This window comes from Typopeltis vanoorti, chromosome 19 (assembly GCF_054136105.1).
Source record: "Typopeltis vanoorti isolate ZY-2024b chromosome 19, IOZ_Tvanoo_1.0, whole genome shotgun sequence".
In the NCBI taxonomy this organism is placed as follows: Eukaryota; Metazoa; Arthropoda; class Arachnida; order Uropygi; family Thelyphonidae; genus Typopeltis; species Typopeltis vanoorti.
This window is the reverse complement of record NC_143567.1, coordinates 51,624,147-51,644,278: the sequence shown is the minus strand read 5'-3', so window position 1 is coordinate 51,644,278 and position 20,132 is coordinate 51,624,147. Positions and strand designations below refer to the sequence as shown.

The 20,132-nt window shown below is 34.6% G+C and overlaps 1 protein-coding gene across 2 annotated transcripts in view; it reads right to left on the bottom strand.

Moving 5' to 3' along the window:
• LOC150096082 (uncharacterized) overlaps positions 1-19,315 on the bottom strand; it is a 329,695-nt gene extending 310,380 nt beyond the window's left edge. Inside the window, exon 1 of one of the 2 annotated variants that reach the window (XM_090408971.1) lies at positions 19,169-19,315. In XM_090408971.1, coding sequence (XP_090265097.1) covers positions 19,169-19,171 — 3 coding nt within the window. In that variant the 5' untranslated portion in view covers positions 19,172-19,315. The other variant, XM_090408972.1, reaches the window with a different exon arrangement.
• Positions 19,316-20,132: the final 817 nt, after the last annotated feature.

The window sequence follows — 20,132 nt, the reverse complement described above, 5'->3', positions numbered from 1 at the left end:
ACCAATTTCCTATCTACAATTTTCCAAATCAGTCTGTTACTTTTCAAGAATCCAACATTATCAGATCTTATATATTTATCATCTAAGGGACTTTGTACCGTATCAATCCGCCTATATCGTGGTCTTCCTGCCAACTTGGCAGAGAACACTTGTTTTGCTAATCTTTTCTCTACCATTCTGTTTAAGTGACCATACCACTTGATATTAGCTCTATTAACACATTCCTGGATGCTGACAATGTCAAGTTCTTTCCTAATATCCTCGTTTTTAATATATTGCCATTGATGCCACTGTTCATGTCTCTAATCTTTCTCAGGAATCTCATATCTGCAGTCTCCAGTCTTTGGTCAAGTGTTTTAATTCTTCTGACCCAGCTCTCAGATCCATAAGATAAAACTGGTTTGAACACTGTCTTGTATACAGCTAATTTGGTGTTCTGACTAATTTCTCTCTTATTCCATATTAATTTATTCAAATGACTTCCTACCAAACCAGTTTTGTTGATTCTGTTGTCTATTTCCGTATTTAATTTACCATCTTCACTAAAAATCGTGCCTAAATAGCTGAAATGTTTTATTGTTCCACAGGTTCTCCATTCACAACAGAGTTGACATTTTCAATGATTCTGCCTGCTTTCATTGTCTTTGCCTCTTTATTGCTGACTGTCATACCATATCTATTACAACAGTTAATCAATTTAGTCAGTGAATCTTGCAAACTTGTAGCAGATTTATTTAGAAGTATAACATCATCCGCATAAAGCAAGGAGCTGACATTAACATCTCCAATTTTCATATCATGTGTAATACCACTTTCCTTCATAATATGATGCATATAGATAATGAATAACAGAGGGGATAATGTACATCCTTGTCTCAGACCAGAATTAACATTAAACCATCTTCCCATACTTCCTTCAATTCTAACTGCTGACTTACAACTCAAATAAAGACTAAGTATTGCTTGATATAATGCCCGATAGACACCATATAACTGAAGCATATTGAATAGCTTCTCTCTCGGCACCTTGTCATATGCCTTTTCCAAATCGACAAAACTTAAATACAGATCTTTGTTATATTCCCATGCTTTCTTGACTATTTGTCGTAAAGTGAAGATCTGATCCTGACAGCCTCTATTTGGCCTGAATCTAGCTTGTTCTTCACCAAGCTTTTCTTCCACAATTCTTCTCAACCGTTTCTCAAGTATACTTGCATATATATCTTACCAGGAACACTCAGTAGAGAAATACCTCTGTAATTCTCACATTCGGTTTTATTTCCCTTTTTATATATGGTACTATGAGAGCTCTACTCCAATCATTGGAAATTCGTCCCTCTGTCCAGGCTTTCTGAACTATGCAGTGCAGCCACTGTAAGACTTTTAAACCACCATACTTGTAGATTTCTGGTCAAATATCTTCTACTCCTGCTGCCTTTCCACATTTCAAGCCTTTGATGGCTTTTTCTACTTCAAGAATGGATATGCATTCCTGACTGCATGCCTGGTCAGTGTTTTTTACCACAGTGCTCTCATCACTGCTTGTTTCATTTAGCAGTTTTTCAAAGTAATTACTTCATACTTCAACGATATCTTTTTCTCCCATTTTCATGGCACCTTTATCATCTCTAACTCCTTTTATATTTTAGGAATGGATTTTCATCCATTCCTAAGCTTCTTCAACAACCTCCAGAATAATTTGCCACCTTCTTGATATTTATTTTCTATGTTCTTGCCAAAGTCCTCCCATGACTTTTGTTTAGCTAGTTTTACACAGTGTTTAGCATTCTTGCATTTGTCTCTGTATTCTCTAAGAGCACAAGCTGACTTATTTGCCAGGAACTTTTGATATGCTTTCTTCTTTTCCTTCACTGCCTCTTTAACTTTGTGTCCATCATAGAGTTCTAATTTTTCTATCCTTGCAGACAACCTCATCACATGCCTCTCTGGCTGAATCAATCAATGTTTTCTTCAGAGTTTGCCACTGAATCTCCAAGGTTTGATTCCTGTTCTCAAACTCTTTCATTTTTTCTTCAATAATCTTTGTGTATTTTAGTCTACAGTTCACATCTGAGAGCTGCTCAACTTTATTCGCTTTAAAACTTTCTTACATGTTATTCTTTTCAATATGAAATTCAATTTTATCCTGCCCAAGACTAAATAGTGATCACTTCCAATTTCAAATCCTGTGTACACTCTGGTGTCCTGCACCAGGGAGAAAACATCACTATCAACAATAACATAGTCAATGAGACTTTTCTTATATCTTGCTTCTTCTCTCCATGTGAACGTGTGCACATTTTTATGTTGGAACATGGTGTTAGTAATAACCAGTCCATGTCCTGAGCAGAAATCCAACAAGTATTTGCCATTATTATTAGCTTTGCTCTTTTCTCCAAATTTTCTCAAAATATTTTTGTATGTCTGACAATCATTTTCTACTCTGCTATTTAGATCCCCAACCAGGACCAACTTTTCCCTTTTCATTGTGTCAGTCACTTTTTCTGAACCATCAAAAAATTCCTCCATTTCTACCTTAGTAGAACCTTCTCTGGGACCATAGGTACAAATAAGTCTCATTGTCCAATTTTCTATTCTGATATTTGCCCACATCACTCTACTTGAGACTGCCTGCAATTCAAGAAGATTAGCCTCATATTTAGTTTGAATACTATGGCTACTCCTTTTCCTTGATTGTCATTTCCTGAATATAACATTTTGTATTTATTGCTCCGAAAGATCCCAACAGTTTTTGTCTTTTTTGTTTCAGTCACCCCCTATTATGTCGATCTGGTACTTATCTAATTCCTCAGCTAGCTCCATTTCTTTGCCATTCAGGCTTCTTATGTTGATAGTACCGAGCTTTAACTATAGTGATGCTGAGTTGCGGTGTGCTTTCAGATTTGTTCCAGTAGCTGACTTTTCGTTGTTTGCCCTGGTTCCCTGGCGAAAACAATGGGGGGCTTGTTTAACTGGACGACGCCCCAACAGGCATGAAATTTTGTCATGTTGTACCGTCATTTTGTATATTGATTTAAGCCAATAAGAATACAATTTGGTCGGCTAAATCCCAAATTGCCAGCCCATCCTCGTTCATTCAGTATCCAGGTAGATACCTTACAGGGTGCACCACGAGAAGGTGAGGATTGGACATTAGGTCAGAAGCCCTGGTCGGTTCTCCGCATTTGTTTAAAGGCTATGTGGAGGTCTCCTCTCGGTTATACAGCTTTGATCCTTAATATGCACTTATTTTTATTTTGCCTAATACATTTATGCATTACATGCAATGAAGCTTAATTATAATTTGTAATTTTTATAATTTTATACTATGTATTTGTGTCATAGTTTATGTTTTCTTAACTTACATGAATTACCTGAATTAAATAAAAATATTTTTTGTTAGATGTCGTTGTTTATATAATTTTTTTTTTAAAAAAACGATTTTTTGTATGTAATCTGAGTCTCACATAATGTCATTTATATAACGCGCCATTTCTATGGAACCTAACATCCGCGTTATTCGAGGGTTATCTGTATTTCATAAGGATCAACAAACAACAATCTGTTGTTTCTATTTACTAGGGTAAAAAAAAATGCCAAAGTTCAATAATGGAGTTGGGCATTTTTTTAATAGTACTTTTTTTTTTTTTAATAGAACTGACTCAAAAGCTTGAAGCCCATAGTACAATGTACCATGGGCAGACGTTTTGATAAGTCACTGGGGACAAAACTTTGTGCTAGGTTAGGCTTGAAATAAACAAGGCAGTATTGACAATATGGAACAAAGAATATCTTCAACTTATTTTTTACTTTAATCACATCAAAAACTGCCTAAACCATTGTGTGAGGTTATTGAATGCTCTTATCAAATGTGTTAGCTGTTGCAGTTCTCCAGGAGAAAAATTCATGTTTCTAGGATAAAATCCTGCTACCTGTGAGACTAACTTCTCACCTTCAAATAAAAGTCCTCATGAAGATTCCTCATAGCAGTGCAACGAGCAGTAGGATGTGTGCTCTTAAACTAAGAAAAAGTTTGATTCTTGTTGTTATAGACGTTTTTAAATTGAATGCGAGTCAGTCAACCTCACATATACCACATGGTGGATGTTGGATGGATTGTAGAGTGCAGTCTAGATGACGGATGATATAGCACAGCCTCCTGAGTCCAAACTCCATGAATGTACCATGTAATAATATTCTGAAATTTATTTCTGGATAAATGCACAAAGAAATTCACATGGCCGTATTTATTGTTCATAATAATGAATGAGATTTTTTTAGGCTCACATTTTTAAACTAAGAAGTTGTGTATTTTTGTTTGCAACAATGAATCTGATAAATCGATGGATACTGCATCTTTCCTAAGAAGATTTAAGCTTCACCATCATAAGCAGGCTAAATATTACGATTATCATCATGTGGAATCTAAGGCATCTAAGACTCATTGGTCCCTTTAAGGTCACAGAATACCTAAATACATACCACATTTTTCTTTTAAAAGCATTTGTTGAAAAATATACTCAACAATATCCATTGGCAGTTCATTCCAAACACCACGAAAAGAACCTGGATGATCTCACATGCTTCCTAACCACATCTTTACTCAATTTTCAGAGATGACTCTGATCTCTCACAAACTCGTCACAAGATGTTTGTAAGAGAGAACTCAGAAATCTCATTTGTGTTTCTACTGTAAGATCACTTACCAACTTGTGCTTCTATCAAATCCTCTCTTTCGTCTATTATTCAAACACAATACTGCTTTTCCTTAGTCTGTCGTCCTCATATACACAATTCCATAAGCAAGTTACCCTCCACTAGATCTTTTCAATTCTTTCATCTCCGTTGAAACCAAGTGACCACAGCAAAGCAGAGAACAGTATTTGGGATATGGTGTTATCAGAGCCTTATAATGGAAGAATGAGGTCCTTATTCCCATAAGTTAGTATTCTTTGTAATACTACAGTTATCCAATGCCTTAATGCCTCAGACCTCAGATCTATCTGCCATCACCTGAAGGTCTTTATCTTTGCTGACTACTAGTAGCAAATTACCACTAAGATAATCTCTGTTGCAATAAACCCTTAGTCCAAAATGCATACCACGTACACACTGAACTAATGATTGTTATTCTCAAAGAAGCAGTCTATAGTATCAGTTTGCAATGATTCTATATCAGCAATGTCCTTTACTACCCTTTCTAACTTTGCAACACATCAGCAAACAGCAAATAATTATGTTTATAAGTTAAACAACAATAGCTCAAGAACAGAACCTGGGATACCACACTGGTTACCCTCCTTCTCTAATTCGGTACTGCTGCACATTATCCTCTGGAACTATTTGCCAATCAGCCTGTCCCAAATCTATTTTGCATACCCTTTAAGTGTGTATATGTCCATATACCCGAGAAAGCCCAGAAGTATTGTAGTACATCCATTCCCCTTATCCAACTATGCAGTCACAATTATAAAGTAGTGAGCAAACTGCTAAAGTAACATTTACCTTTAAGAGCCATACTGTTCTCTATAGAGGATTAAGGTGTTACTGCCCACCTCTGAATATGGATTCTAATTAGCCTAACACTTAAATGACTGCTCCAGAGATACTGCTCCAGTGTTTTTCACTTTTCTGACCATGACTATCAATATGAAATCCATTTCACATCACAACCCAGCACACACATATTATATATATATAAAAGCTGGAAGTTGCATAAAGATGTGGTGAAGAAGGGTCTGAGGAGAAGATTTTTAATGTGGAAAGCTGTTGGTGAGTAGAATGCATTGTGAATGCAAGGAATGTCTTCAAAGTTCATTATGAAAGACGTTGCTGGTTGAGCAGGCCAGCAATGATAAGTCTATTGACTCCATGGAGGTTACTAAAATTTCAAGTTTCACAATATATGTCCTTACTACATAATAATAAAGTAAAAGCTAAAAAAAAACCTAATGGAGTTAATATCAAATATGATTCTATTAATATTTAAATACAATATAAAAAACACAAAGTAAACAATACAAAAACAAATTAGGAAATATTTTATTTAATACAACGGGTGTATTTGTCAAAATATAAAATTCATTTTTATTCACAGGAATAAACACTTCTACTTCCTACACCTTCTTTCAGACCAGAATGAAAATATCCTTGCAGAGTAAAAAAAACATCATCTCTCCAACGACACCATACTGCAAAATTCTAGAAAACAAGCAGCTTTATAGTGTCACTAAATATAGTACAGAGAAAGAGTAGGTACTATATGTAGAGACAATTAGTGTGAACTGGAGACAACTGATATGAAAATTACCCAACATAATGATTAACACCTTCCCTTTCACAGATAGTATGCTGAATACATATAACTTGAAATCAGAATTGCATTTAAGATAGTTCACTAATACTAATTTTATAAATAAAATTTAATTAAAATATTCAAACTAGCATGCCATACATATTTAAATCTTTGTAAAAATGCATCCTATTGAATGGATATAATATGCCATTAAGTGCATTCTTGCTTGAAGTGAAATATGAGAGATGTAATGTTGCCCAGTGTGATTGTGTTAAAACTACAAACTCTGAGATAATGTATGATATTTTCTATTCTATTTCATTAAAAAAAAAAAAAAAAAAAACTACCATAAAAAAAAAAAGCTACTAAACTGATTTCACATCCACCGTTTGAAAAACAGTGGCCTAGTCTATAATTGGTTACTTGTGCCCTTGGCTTCATCCATGTATAATGGATTATCTTTCCCTATTTCCACTTGTTAGGATTTGTGTTGATGTTGAGACAAAGTAAGTAACCAAATCAAAGGTACTGCTAATTGTTTTTTTCATTCATTCAACACCTTTGCTGACATCCAATCCTATCAACATAAATGTGCAAATCAAGCTTTTGCAAAACCTTCTACTTCTAACTCATTCACCTCTATCCTTTCAGAGTTCCACCTCTGCAGCCAAGGCTTGGGATGATCACTTAATAGCACCTGCAATTTTTAATGAATCTGACTCTCCTACCTTTTGAATTCCCTAAGGTCAATTGCCACATAGCAATAAAATTCTCTCTAATGACTATTTTTTTTTTTAATGCTAATTGCTTTTCACAGATTCTGTATTCCTCATCATGGCTCCTGCTTCCTGATGTGCTTTTTATATTGCTCCCGTTATTAAAATCCAGATTTTCTTTTCTATTTGGCTTTTGCTTCGAAGTCCTATGTTTAAAATAACAAACACATCTACTAGATGAAGAATAGTCACTTTTATCTGACATTATTAAAATACCGTAATCTAACATTTACCTGACCATGACTCTTCAATTAAATGACCCTTGCATGTCAAACGACGTCTGGTAGAGCATCATGTAATTGTACTTCAATTATCCATTCTTTCGATTACCAAAACTGTGAGTTCTGATAACTGTAGGGTTAGCAATTGGTATATTACAGTATCTGGAAATTCTATGTAGAAACACCAACAGACCAATTTAGTATCCGATAATGGATCCTATCTCATTAATTTTTAGGCATTCCATATATTCTTGCAAATCTTCTGTGAAATATGCTATTTGTTTTTGTTGCTTTTTTTTTTTTTTGACAACAAATCTACATTCACAACAGTCATGTAATGCATTCCACTTGCCAACTACTCTCTGTGAAAAGAGTCTGTTCCTCACACCCATCCTCCATATACAGTTTCCAGGGATGGCTCCTTCTCCCATTCTATAAAAAAGTTTCTTCCACATTAACCCAGTAACAACCCCTTACCAACTGGTATGCCTGAATCATCTCTCCTCTTCCAAGGCTTTGCAAATTGCATTCCCTTCATCTGTCTTCATATCTCACATTTCAAAGACCAGCTACCACCTTAGTCAATCTTCTCCAGACCCTTCATAGCACATCTTCATTACCATGAAAACCAGGTGACAATCTGCACACAATCCATATGAAGACTGATTAAGTCTCATAGAATGGAATCATAACATGATTATTTCACCATATCAAAGTTCTCTGCATCATTGTCATACGATGTGATGACTTCACAACTTGTGCAATGCGAGGGTAAAAAAACTTTCAACTCTGAACTTCTCCCCCTCCCCAGATCTCATCTCCACTACCTCCTTCAAAATTTCCACACCCAGTGTATACTTTGCATTCCATTTTTACCTATCAAACTTTATAATCACTTTGTAACAGTGAACTGACAGTTCCACTAACTTGCCCACTCATACAATCTATTCAAGTAAGGCTCATCTGCTTATCACCTTAAGGCCTCATCTGCCTGACTCACTGCTCTCCCCCATTTTCCATTCATCTGCAAACTGATGCATATCTCCAGTTAAACCAACCAATATCATTAACATAAACATTTGTGTGTGCTATCACTAACATACATTTTACACTTCGTAATACTGAACTGACAGTTCTGCTCACTTGTCCACTACTCATACAATCTATTCAAATACTCCTTAAGGCTATATCTTACTGACTGAATGCTCTCCTTCCCATTTTGCATTACATGCAAACAGATGCATATCTCCAGTTAAAGCCAACCAATATCAATAACATGCAAGTCAAACTACTTTCCTATTTCAGGATTCAGGACACTGTACTCCCCGTCTCAATACAAAACTTGCTGATACCTATCTGACAGTCACCTATCCAACTATTTGAATTTAGTTAACTTACTGTGTGGCAATCTATCAAGAGCCTTTGTAAAATCTAAGAATACCACTGTAACCATGCCAGCACTGTATGTGCCGGCCTGGTTGGTGTATCCACACTCCATCCAAAAGACTGCAGGTTCGAATCCCGCCGTGGGCATGGATGTTGCGATTGTCTGTGAAAATACTAGTGGTGGTGAGCAGTAGATGGCGTAGGTGTAGATGATGTGGTTTGCTGTAGTTGGTGGACTGAGTGGCAGAGACGGAGAGTTGTAAAGTAGGTGCCCTACCTCGATGAGTCTTTGGACTCCCTCCTTGGAGGTGTCGTAAAAAAATAATAATAATAGACATCTTCCTTGCCCAATGCATTCATTACCATGTGATAGTACATAAGTAAATTGTACTAAATAAAACATGACCTCTCTTTAACAAACCAATGCTGACAATCACAGATTTTATTAACCCACTTCTGAGTCAATGATATACAACTCAATGTACATTTCTTAATTTGCCTTAATAAAAGTTCATATTTAATTAAATTTGTGGTTTTAATCCATAAATTATTACAATTCTGTAGGAGAAAATTATATTGTCAATGAAATAGGAATGAAAATATTAGCAAATACTAACTGCAAAGTCCGAATAAAATATTCAAATAATACTCATCAATACTGATTTTTTTAAAAAAGCTCAAACTCTGAAAGTAATTTTTTTTGTAACTTAAAACCACAAAAGTTAAATAATTGTTGAGGCTATTTACAATGCATGAAGGGGTGTCTGAATGGGAATCCCAATACTACCAATCTAGGTATAAAGGCCATCACATTTACAGCAACATAATTTTCATATAATATTGCCCTTTCTCAAGCAAAACATGTAAAACATGAAGATATGCAATTATCAAGTGTTTAAAGAGCCATAAATGCTCTGGATATGGGAGATCAATAATCATCATGTTTCTAGTGACCACTTATTGAACTGAATAGTTACAGCCAGACATCATCAGTATTCCAGACACCTGTTTTATGATGCTTGGTGGTGCTCTGTATTACTGGAAAAACAGCAATAATTTCATCCCAATAATGAAATAAGTTCTTCTTTTACTCATTTTTAAAAAATTTATTTCACAAAGATCTCAATGATACAAGTCAAGAGGTAGTTCAGACACCAAATATAATGAATGAAAAGAAAAGAAATAAAATACACAGGATAGGAAAAATAATTCTGCATACTGCATATTTGTAAAAAAAAGAGCAGGAACCCCATCAAAGTTCAAATAAAATAACGTAAAAAAAAATATATATATGGTACAAGTTTCTTCGAGAATTAACTGAACTTAACTCTGTTCAAATTTTTTACCATGCAGTGTTCCCAAAACGCAGTGTTTTAATCAGTATTCTTTTTATTTGATTTTTGAGCTGTTAAGTTAAAACTTTGAAGCAGATATGAATCTTCATGACTGAGCTACTTGCATATAGAGGCTAATGACCTCATATTAACTTCACATTAGTATTGTAATCTATTATTACTCCAATATTGTCATATCTAACATTTTGTTCTTCTAAGGCACTTCTGAATCGATCCACCCAGACCTTGGTCTTCCTCTGTCTTTTTCTTGCCTTCTTGGCATCAAACACTTGTGTTGCTAATCTTTTCTCTTCCATTCTATTTAAGCAACCATAACACCTTAGATTAGCCCTGCACACATATTCTTGAATGCAAACAATGTCAAGTTCTTTTCAAATGTCTTCATTATTAATTATTCTGCCATTGATGCCATGTGTTCAGGCCCCAATTTTTTTTCTAAGACCTCTCATATCTGTGGTCTCTAATCTTTGATCAACTGCTTTACTTCTAAGCCAACTCTGTGATGCATAACAAACTACTTTGAACACTATCTTGTATACTGCTAGTTTAATGTTCTGGATAATTTCTCTCTTATTCTATATAAATTTATTCAACTGGCGTCCCACCATACCAGCTTTGCTTATTCTGTTGTCTATTTTCATATTTAACTTGCCACCTTCACTTAAAATAGATGAAAATATTTTAGGCTCCCCATTCAAAATGCAGCTGAACTTTTCTATGTTCCTGCCTAATTTCATACTTTTGGTCTTTTTTATTGCTGATTTTCATTCTAAATTTGTTACAGCTCTGTTTAAGAGTACATCATCTGCATAAAGCAAAGAGTTGAGTTTCATATCTCCAATTCTAACATCAGGTTTAATGTCACATTCTTTCATAATGTGATCCATATAGATGATGAATAAGAGTAGAGATAATGCATCCTTTCTTACACCTGATTTCACATTAAACCGTCTTTCTGCACTGCCTTTGATTCTAACTGTTGATTAATCTTAAATATAGACTATGTATTACCTGTATAATGTTCCATTTACCCCATATAACTGTAGTGATTTGAAAAGCTTTTCCCTGGGCACCTTATGCCTTTTCCAGATCTACCAAACTTAAGTACACATTCTTCTCATTCTCTCATGATTACATGACAGTTTAATGCAACTAAATGTAAGGTTTTAAAATTTGGGATCCACAGATGGCATGCTCCATTCTCATTTGGAGTTATACCGGAAGAAGTAAGGGATCTTGTGGTGATTGTGAATAGAGATTTGAAGTTCCAAGAACATATTGCAAAGGTTGTAAAGACACCTCAGAGAATTGCTGCAATGTTCAGGAGGATATTTTTCACGAATGATAAGTGTGGTGGTCCCATTGTATAAAGCTCTGATCAGACCACATCTGTATTTCTGTGCTCAGATCTGATGACTAGGATTTGAAGGCAATAAAATAACCTTGCAGAGACTGATAACAAAAATTAGATCGCACAATGTTGATTATGCGGATAGAGTGAGGGCATGCAGTCTGTGGATAAAAGACAAGGGTGAGGGGGTATGATTAAGATTTAAGCTTCATTTATAATAATCCTTCATAGCTTCATTTAAGCTATGAAGGATTATTATTGTATTAACACTGAAGAGATCTTTCATATGGTAGAACAAGAGGAAGAAGGAGCAATGGCCCTCCCTGGAAGTTGCAAAAGGAAATGGCAAGTAAAAGAGTAAGAAGTTTTTCCATGAACAGTGGTAGGTAGGAGCATGGAATGCATTGCCTGAGTGATGAATGTTCAGACAGTGGATGAGTTTAAGCAGTGGTATGATACACTTTGTACTGACCTCCCACAGAATCTTGTGACTCCGTGTAAGTCAGAAAAATACAGTAGACGCCACTTATTGTGATCACTTTGGGACAGTTGCTTTTCGATAACAATAACTGACTGATAACATTAAGCAAATGATATAAAAATGTGCATCATTTATTTCAATTTATTGTTATGAACATTATTTAATTTATTGTTATAAACAATTTTTAATAAACAAAACATAAAATTTGTTTTATAAATTTATCTAGCGTTGTCTGTCATGTCTTCGAATTTAGTAGTTCATGAATAAATTGCTCACACTCATGCCTTTCGAAGTTTGTCGCTCTATGCTGCACACTGCAATGAAGTATTCGTAGAGCTTCTTGCATCTGGTACTGATTAGAGCTTCTAAAATTTGTTCTATACTTGTTTTAGGTTTCACTTTCTTCTATTAGTAGAAGAAAGTGAAAACATTGTTATTGTAGCCACCACTTCAACGTTGTTATCAATATCCAACCAATTTTCAAATTCTTCTTTTGACACACCGTCTGGGGTTTTATCAAAAATTTCATTTGCAAGATATTCAAATTCTTCAGAAGTAGTTTCAAAGTTTGTCTTTAAAATCCACCTTTTTTGGAAAGTTTTCAATAGTCTTCTCTGAGACTTGCTTCTATGACATTGCTACCAAATGCAATGCATCAAGAAGGGAAATCTTTTTTGCAATTGCACTCACATCAGATTGGTCTTTTATATAATCAAATTCAGCTATTGCACAAACTTCCCTGTGATAATAAGCTTTAAAAGCTTGTATGATGCCTTTGTCAAATGGTTGAATTAGCGATGTAGTGTTCAAAGGCAAGAAATTTACCTTGATGTTCTTTTAACGATAAATTGTTTGTGTGTGCAGTGCAGTTGTCTACTAACAAAACAATTTTTCGTTTTAATTTAAGATCCTACTTAACTAACCAATTGTTGAAAATGGCATTAGTCATCCAAGCCATTTGCACTAGAACAGTAGTCAACAGGAAAACTTTTGATACCTTTAAAACACCGAGGATTTTTACTTTTTTCAAATCACTAGCTCGTTTCTCACCTTTCATATTAGAACAAAGAACTGTCACTAGCTCTTTTGAAGATTTAAATTCTTTAGTACTTTCGTTTTTAAACAAATAAGTATGTTCAGCATTGTATGAAAATAGAGTCCTGTTTCGTCTGCATTGAAATATTCTCGATAGAATATTCAGCAATAATTTTTGGGCACTCAGTCACACATCAACTGATAAAAAATCAGCACTTTTTTCTTAACCATGAATACGCTTGTACACAATATTCTCTCTCTTTTTCCACCTGTTAAACCATCCATCAGTCACAGTGAAATTTTCTTTGCTCATTGTTTTTGCAAGTTCTGCTTTTTGAGGCATCAAAGGCTCATTAATCAAAGCATTCTTTTCACGAACATTACTAATTTTTAATGCTGATTCAACTTGAGAATCCTTACCAGATCGGGCTCTCTTCCGATCCATGTTCTCATTAGTAAGAGTTGAAGTTTCAATGTTTGATCTGTTTTTCAAGATCTTACACAAGAGTGGTTGTAAAATTTTTAAATGTACACTCAGTACGCCGACTCATTTTGGGCAACTTATGATAGCACTCCGAAATCTTTTGCTTTTCTTGAAAAGATAAATCTTTATATTTTTTACTTGCTTCTGCCATAATGCTAAGGGCTGTTTTAACAAGCACTTCAAGTCAAATTCACTTACTGAAAGAGAGCATGAAAATAAACTCGAAAAATCACAATTACACTGTATTTATATCTCCCTGCATTTGCCTGGAAGAATAAGATTAACAAAAAAAAAAAAAAAAAATGTCAGGTTTCAACAAATGTTCTTTGTCAAATTTTCTTCTGATTAATCCTTATTTCTTAGAATTCCGAGATACAAAAGGCTAAACATTCGAGGCTTTTGATAACAATAACCAGAACTTTGATTATAATAAATGGATTATTTTTAATTCATTTTAAATGGTTTGTTTTGGGAATCAAATGATTTTGATAACAATAGCCAATTGATAACATTATCCACAATGACAAGCAGATTCTACTGTAATAATATACACATAAGGCCTGTATGTGTGTTTACACGTGTACAAGCAATCCCACCTTAGGTAAATTTGGACTTGCCAAAATTATCCTGAAAGAGCTATTTAAAAAATTGATATGTTTTACTCCCACACATACAACAGTGGTTAATTTGTATTCTGGGTGGTTTAAAACCACCAGAACACTTAAGAATTTGACCAGCTGCGCCATCTGTATGTCTGTTGAAAGAGCTCAAAGGTATCCGTATTTGTAACCGCACACCCAGGCTATTAATGCAAATGTGATGCAATGTTTATCTGTCGAAAAGTGGAATCAGGCAAAGCCAGGAATCAATTAGGAGAGTCTTTAACAGGAATATAATATCGGTGATATTGTTAATCCGTGAGTGTGCAAGCACACCTAGCACACCCAGAAGATAGGCAGGCTCCTGGTCTTTACCATTAGTTTCCCTTGCTGTGTGTTCACGCAACACAGACTCTCCTCTAACGTAATCCTTTTTTAATGACGAAAATTTCTGGATGCCAGTAAAGACATTTTTAGCATCCATATGAATATAGTCAAAGCAAATGGAGTATAGATCCTAATGTTTCATGGTCTTAAAAGTCCAAAGAGAAATACGATGCTTTTAGTCTGTTACTGAGAGCTCTATGAAAAGAAAAAAAGCCACCGTTCAGTCATCTCTTGATAATTTCATATCATATAATTGGTTAAAAAGCCAAATTTAATATTTTTTTTTTGCTTTACTATACTATTTATACTTTATTATATTACTCTACATTAATAATTACATACTGAATTCGCATTTGTGTTTATCCTGTGAATGAAACCAGCAAAAATAACCATTAAAACATAATGCAAATCACATACATATACTGTAAACACAGATGCAATAGAGCATGATTAAAGGAGTCAAACCCAATTTATGTAAAATTTGAGTTAAGCAAAGTTTGCAGAACATAATTCTTATGGGGACCACACACATCCACACACACACACATATTGCCATGATCCCAAAAGAATTGTATCAAAATAAAAATCTAATCTTAGTCTCTTCTCAAATAATGCTTGCTTATATAAATCTTACTCAGATTACTCAGCATGAAAATTCCTAGATAATTCTCATTCATTTTTATTTAAATCTCTTTATACATTTGGTACAAAACTCCACTCCAATCATCTGGAATTCACTCTCCTGATGAATTCTATATGATTGGAGTAGAGTTGCATATAATTAGATGGGTTTTTTTTGTTTTTGTTTTATTTTAATTATACAGTGTAGATGCTTGAAAAGTTGTATCCCTATTTGGATATTTCTGGTCAAATAACTTAAACAAAACTCAATGATGATGAAATGAATGAGTGAACCACTACATCTTGTTGGAGGTTTAATGGAATATTTTCAGCACTGAGAAAGGGTTAAAACTAATTTTAATGCTTCCAATATTTCATCTCAGTCACTGAGACATCTTCAGGCATTACAAATAACTTGAACACACTCAAATACAATACTAAGTGAAACACGTGGGTGACTCTAATGGTGCGCCCTCTATGGGCATTTGTAGGTGGCCTAGGATGTAATGTGGAATCTCTGATAATTAATGTTTCCTAAATTTTGAGAAGTTTCGCACCCATATTTATTTAAATTCGGTTGATTTCTGGGTGCCGCTGCAGATTCTAAAAACAATTTAAATAAATACAGCTTACTCCAATGATGATGATGATTTTCATCATCATTGGAGTATGAAGTGATCTAATTAGACTTCCAGATGTCACGTAATATAATAAGTCCTTAGTTTCTGTTGAGGAAACCACATGAAAAAATAACAGTGATGGTTTTATCTCACAAGAGAAGAGAGGTTTTTCTTCTAGATAAGATAGACCAGTGGTTCTTAACCTTTTCTAAGTCACAGAACACTTATGATTATAAGAAAAATTTGGAGAACACCAAAAGCATTAGGGTCATAAAACTAACAATAAAAATATGCATGGACTTGCCTTTTATAAAAATGGAACTTATTTTAATGTGATACTTGAGCTTGTTACGTTTTGCAGATTTCAGCAATATTAGGTCTAATATGTAATATAGCTATCCTCATCTCTTTGGCTGTATTAGTAAGTCTTTCACGCTTTTTAGTTTTTATATTGTTAATATTGAGAAACCGAGCTCACAAAAATATGATACTGAAAACTGTAACAAAATTTTCAGTGCCCTTGTGAAGAGAGATGGGTATTTAGCTTGGACAAAAATCCAAAATTCCTCAAGAGTTATTTCAGAGAATTTCATTTTTAGAGTACGATCCATTGACAAGGTAACTAACTGTTCTTCTTGTAACGAAAATTCACAACTTGATGTATTAACTGTGCCAAATGAATTTCGTATCCAGTCATAATTGTGTGTATTTAAGGAAGGAAATTAACTTGAAGTCTTTTCTTCCAGTATTGTTAAATATTCTATTATAACGGAAATAATTCCTTCACCATTTTTTTTATGGATCGAAGGAAACATATCTACTGTTATTTTTTTCTGATATGTGGTTTTTCCAAAGAGATGCTTTTTTCTGAAAAGTAAACAATTTGTCAGTGGGTGTCAAAATATTTTCATTTTCCTGTATTAACGCTATTTAAATAATTAAAAAATCGACTAAATATGCCATTTTAGCAAATCAAATATCATTTTGAAGACATTTTACAAAAGCATCTGTACCTTAATTTTGAAAAAAGGCCAATAATTCATTCTTAAGTTCTAAAATTCGGAATAGCACTTTACCCCTGGATAACGACCTTATTTCAGTGTGAAAAAGCTAAGATTCGTACTTGGCTTCCATAGATATGCAAAGTTTTTTAAAAAGGTGTGCTTTTAAAGGTATTGACTTGATGTAATTTACCATATTTACAACTTGGTCTAGTGCAGATTTTAATATTGCTGGTAATGTTTTTGAAAGATGTCATGTGACATCTTTCACCAGCAGAACACTTGTAACCAGTTCGTAGAACACAAGTGTTACGGGGAACACCGGTTAATAACCACTGAGATAGACCTTATTCCTATCAATATGATGTGTATAGATGGGAAGAATCATGAGTTAAGCGAGAATTTTTCTCCCTATTATGAGACACACTGCTCTTAATTTGAAACCTTGATCCGAAATCCATTTGATCTATGTAGGCAAAGCCACATGAACAAGGAATTATATAAACCTCTGGATGTTTGTGGAAAGGGTTCTTGTCTTTAACAAATTCCTTGATCTGGAGCCTTGCCTAAATAGGTCAAAGTTGTAGCAAAAAACAGATAAATAAAAAAATTAATTAAAAAACACCTTGATGATGTGGCTCACAATAGGGAGGAAAGATCAGGCTTAGCTTATCACTATTCCTGAAAGCTGAATACTGAGTGAAACAAGGACTTTATGCCTTATCTAGTAGTTTTTTCTCAGATAAAAGAATTTGCCAGTGTCATTTTTTCATATAGTTTGCTCAACAGAAATTGAGGAATTATCCTAAGTGACATCTGGAAGTCTTTAATTAAATCGCTTCGCATTCCCAATTTTAACTTTCCAGCTAACCATCTCCAAATGCTATAAAACATAATCCATGCTACACTTCACTGGCTCCATGTGTTTTTAACTGTCCATACTTCAACTCCTACCAGCTTCTCATGGTAAGTTATACCTTTTATTTGTAAACCTTATATTTATATTTTTTTTAACCCTGAAGAAGCCACAAGTAATATGTGGTCAAACTAGTTATCATATTATTAAAGGGTACTTTTTATGATCTAATAAATCCAATCTGCCTTAGAAACAAGCAATGTTAGATACAACATTGAAGTGCTGACAAGTAATAGATTAATTTGGAGGAATTGTTGATAGATTAATAATAATGTAGACATAATCATGTGGTGCTGTCATAATAGCCTGAACACTCCTTGAAGGTACATTATCAGGAAACTGATGACACACCCAATCTTCATTATTAATTATCCTGGTGGAAGGGTCTTTCTTCATAATACTACAAAAGTTGTAATATTCACTCGGAGAAATGCTTCTATAATGCAATGGGCCTTGCCAAGTATGGACAAGGATGTGACAGTGTCACTGTGCATAATGCAATCAAACTGCTGATCAGGCTTGGTCTGGATTACCTGCTGATGGATGCAATTGTTGCAGCTGGGATGTTCTGAATTACAGCTGATTTGAAGATGGAAAACTGGAGTTTCTGGGAAGAAAGGCCCTGCCATTTCCATATGAATCAGCTTGATATAGTAAATAGCAGATATATTCAAGGATTTAAAAAATTTCTTTAATATCCACTTGGCCAGTTTACTGCTTTCAGATGAGATTTAGTTGGGGTTTATCAGTGCTTGAGACACATGTAGTTGAGGCACTTTAAATGTAGTAACTCAACTTTTATGATGGCTCACAGATTGAAAACGTAAAGTAAATACTTGTAAAATCTTATGACCATGATGAAATTTCTGGGGGGGGGGAAGAAAATGCAATTTCCATTGGAATCTTCATTTTTTACAAATGCTAATTATTCTATGGCTAGAACCACATAACTAGATATTACTCTTGAAAGCTGTGAAATGTATTATAACTACTTATGGGGAGAAACTTTGATATAAATTAACATCTAGTCAAATCATATGAGACAAATTCATTCCTCTGTCATTTTTTTCATCACGTTGTTTTAAATACACAATTAGCCTATTAATCTTCAAATTCCGCTGACGTTACAATAATATTTAATTCACGCTAAGAAAGATTGATGCATCCAGCAATTTAAAGAACTGTATGCTAATTATACTACTGAAATGAGAACACCAGAATATCAACTGTCAAAGTATTTTCAGATAAGCTACGGCACAAATGATTGTTTTCGAATTACCGTTCTATTCGCCTTAACGAATAGGTCCTAATTCATGAGAAGTACCTATATCGCAAAACGATAAAACTTTTTCTTTACTATCTTATATTTCAAGTTATACAGTTCAACACCTGTCCTTCCTGGGTGTATATCTTATATATGTTTCAAGAAACACTTCAAACTAGATTTAGTTAAAAGCATCGAACACAGGACGCCATTGTCCTCCTCAGTGTTGCGCAATACTAGTTCAAGAAAACCTATTTCAATTGAACACACACACTTAACATTACAATTCAGGAATAATATCATTTACCACAAACTAGTAACCATGAGTGCCACTATTAGCAAATGAACATCTGCAAAAGAAAAACTCTTTGCTTACCATATATTAATTATCACACAGAGGATAGAAATAAACAAAAAACGTCCGAACAACATTACAAACGAAATGTATTATGGGTAAACCTAGATGTAACTGCAGAGCTCGTCGTGAGAGGACTGACGAGAAGTAACGTAAAGCCTTCATCCGTTTTGAAATGTCAGGAAAGAAGCTGTCATAACCATTACACAGCAGATTAACAGCATGCACTAGTAGCACTTATCACATGTAATACAGCAATATTCGTCATGTTATAAATGGCACATAATAAATAATCCATGGAAATTGTTAATAGTCGGAGCTGTAAAAGATATGGTCCACAATCAAAATACTCGGCATCTCTACTATTATTAAAATAGTAGAGATGCCGAGTATTTTGATATAGTCTCAAAAAAAAAATAGTATGGTCTCAAAAAAAAAAAATAATAATAATAATAATAAATCAAAAAGACACACTGCTCGGAAAGAAGTTAATGGACACCATAGTGTCGGGAACAAACAGTTGGCGCCCAACTTAATAAGAGTGGAACCTCCTTTCGCTGCGATGACTGCAACAATCCTACAGGGCATACTTTCCACATCTTTACAATAGCGATCAATGGGAATTTCGGACCATTCTTCCTGTAGACATGCAATGAGGTCCTGGACTGTTGTGGCGGATGTCAAGGGGACATCCGCCACTGTTATATGGTTTGTCCTTTGACCTCTCCCAACGCTCCAGTTCATCCTACAAATATTCCATAGGGTTGAGGTTGGGGTGCTGTCAAGGACAATCAAGTGTGGTGATGTTCATGTTCATGTCCACAAACCACGTAGTTACAACAGCATCCTCACGAGACAGTGCAATGTCTTGCTGAAAGGGACAATGTCAGTTCCGTAGAAATGCCACAAAGTAGGAAGCATCACATTGTCCAGAGTGTTCAGATACTTCTCTGAGTTCAATGTTCGTGGGAACCACAAAAGAGGT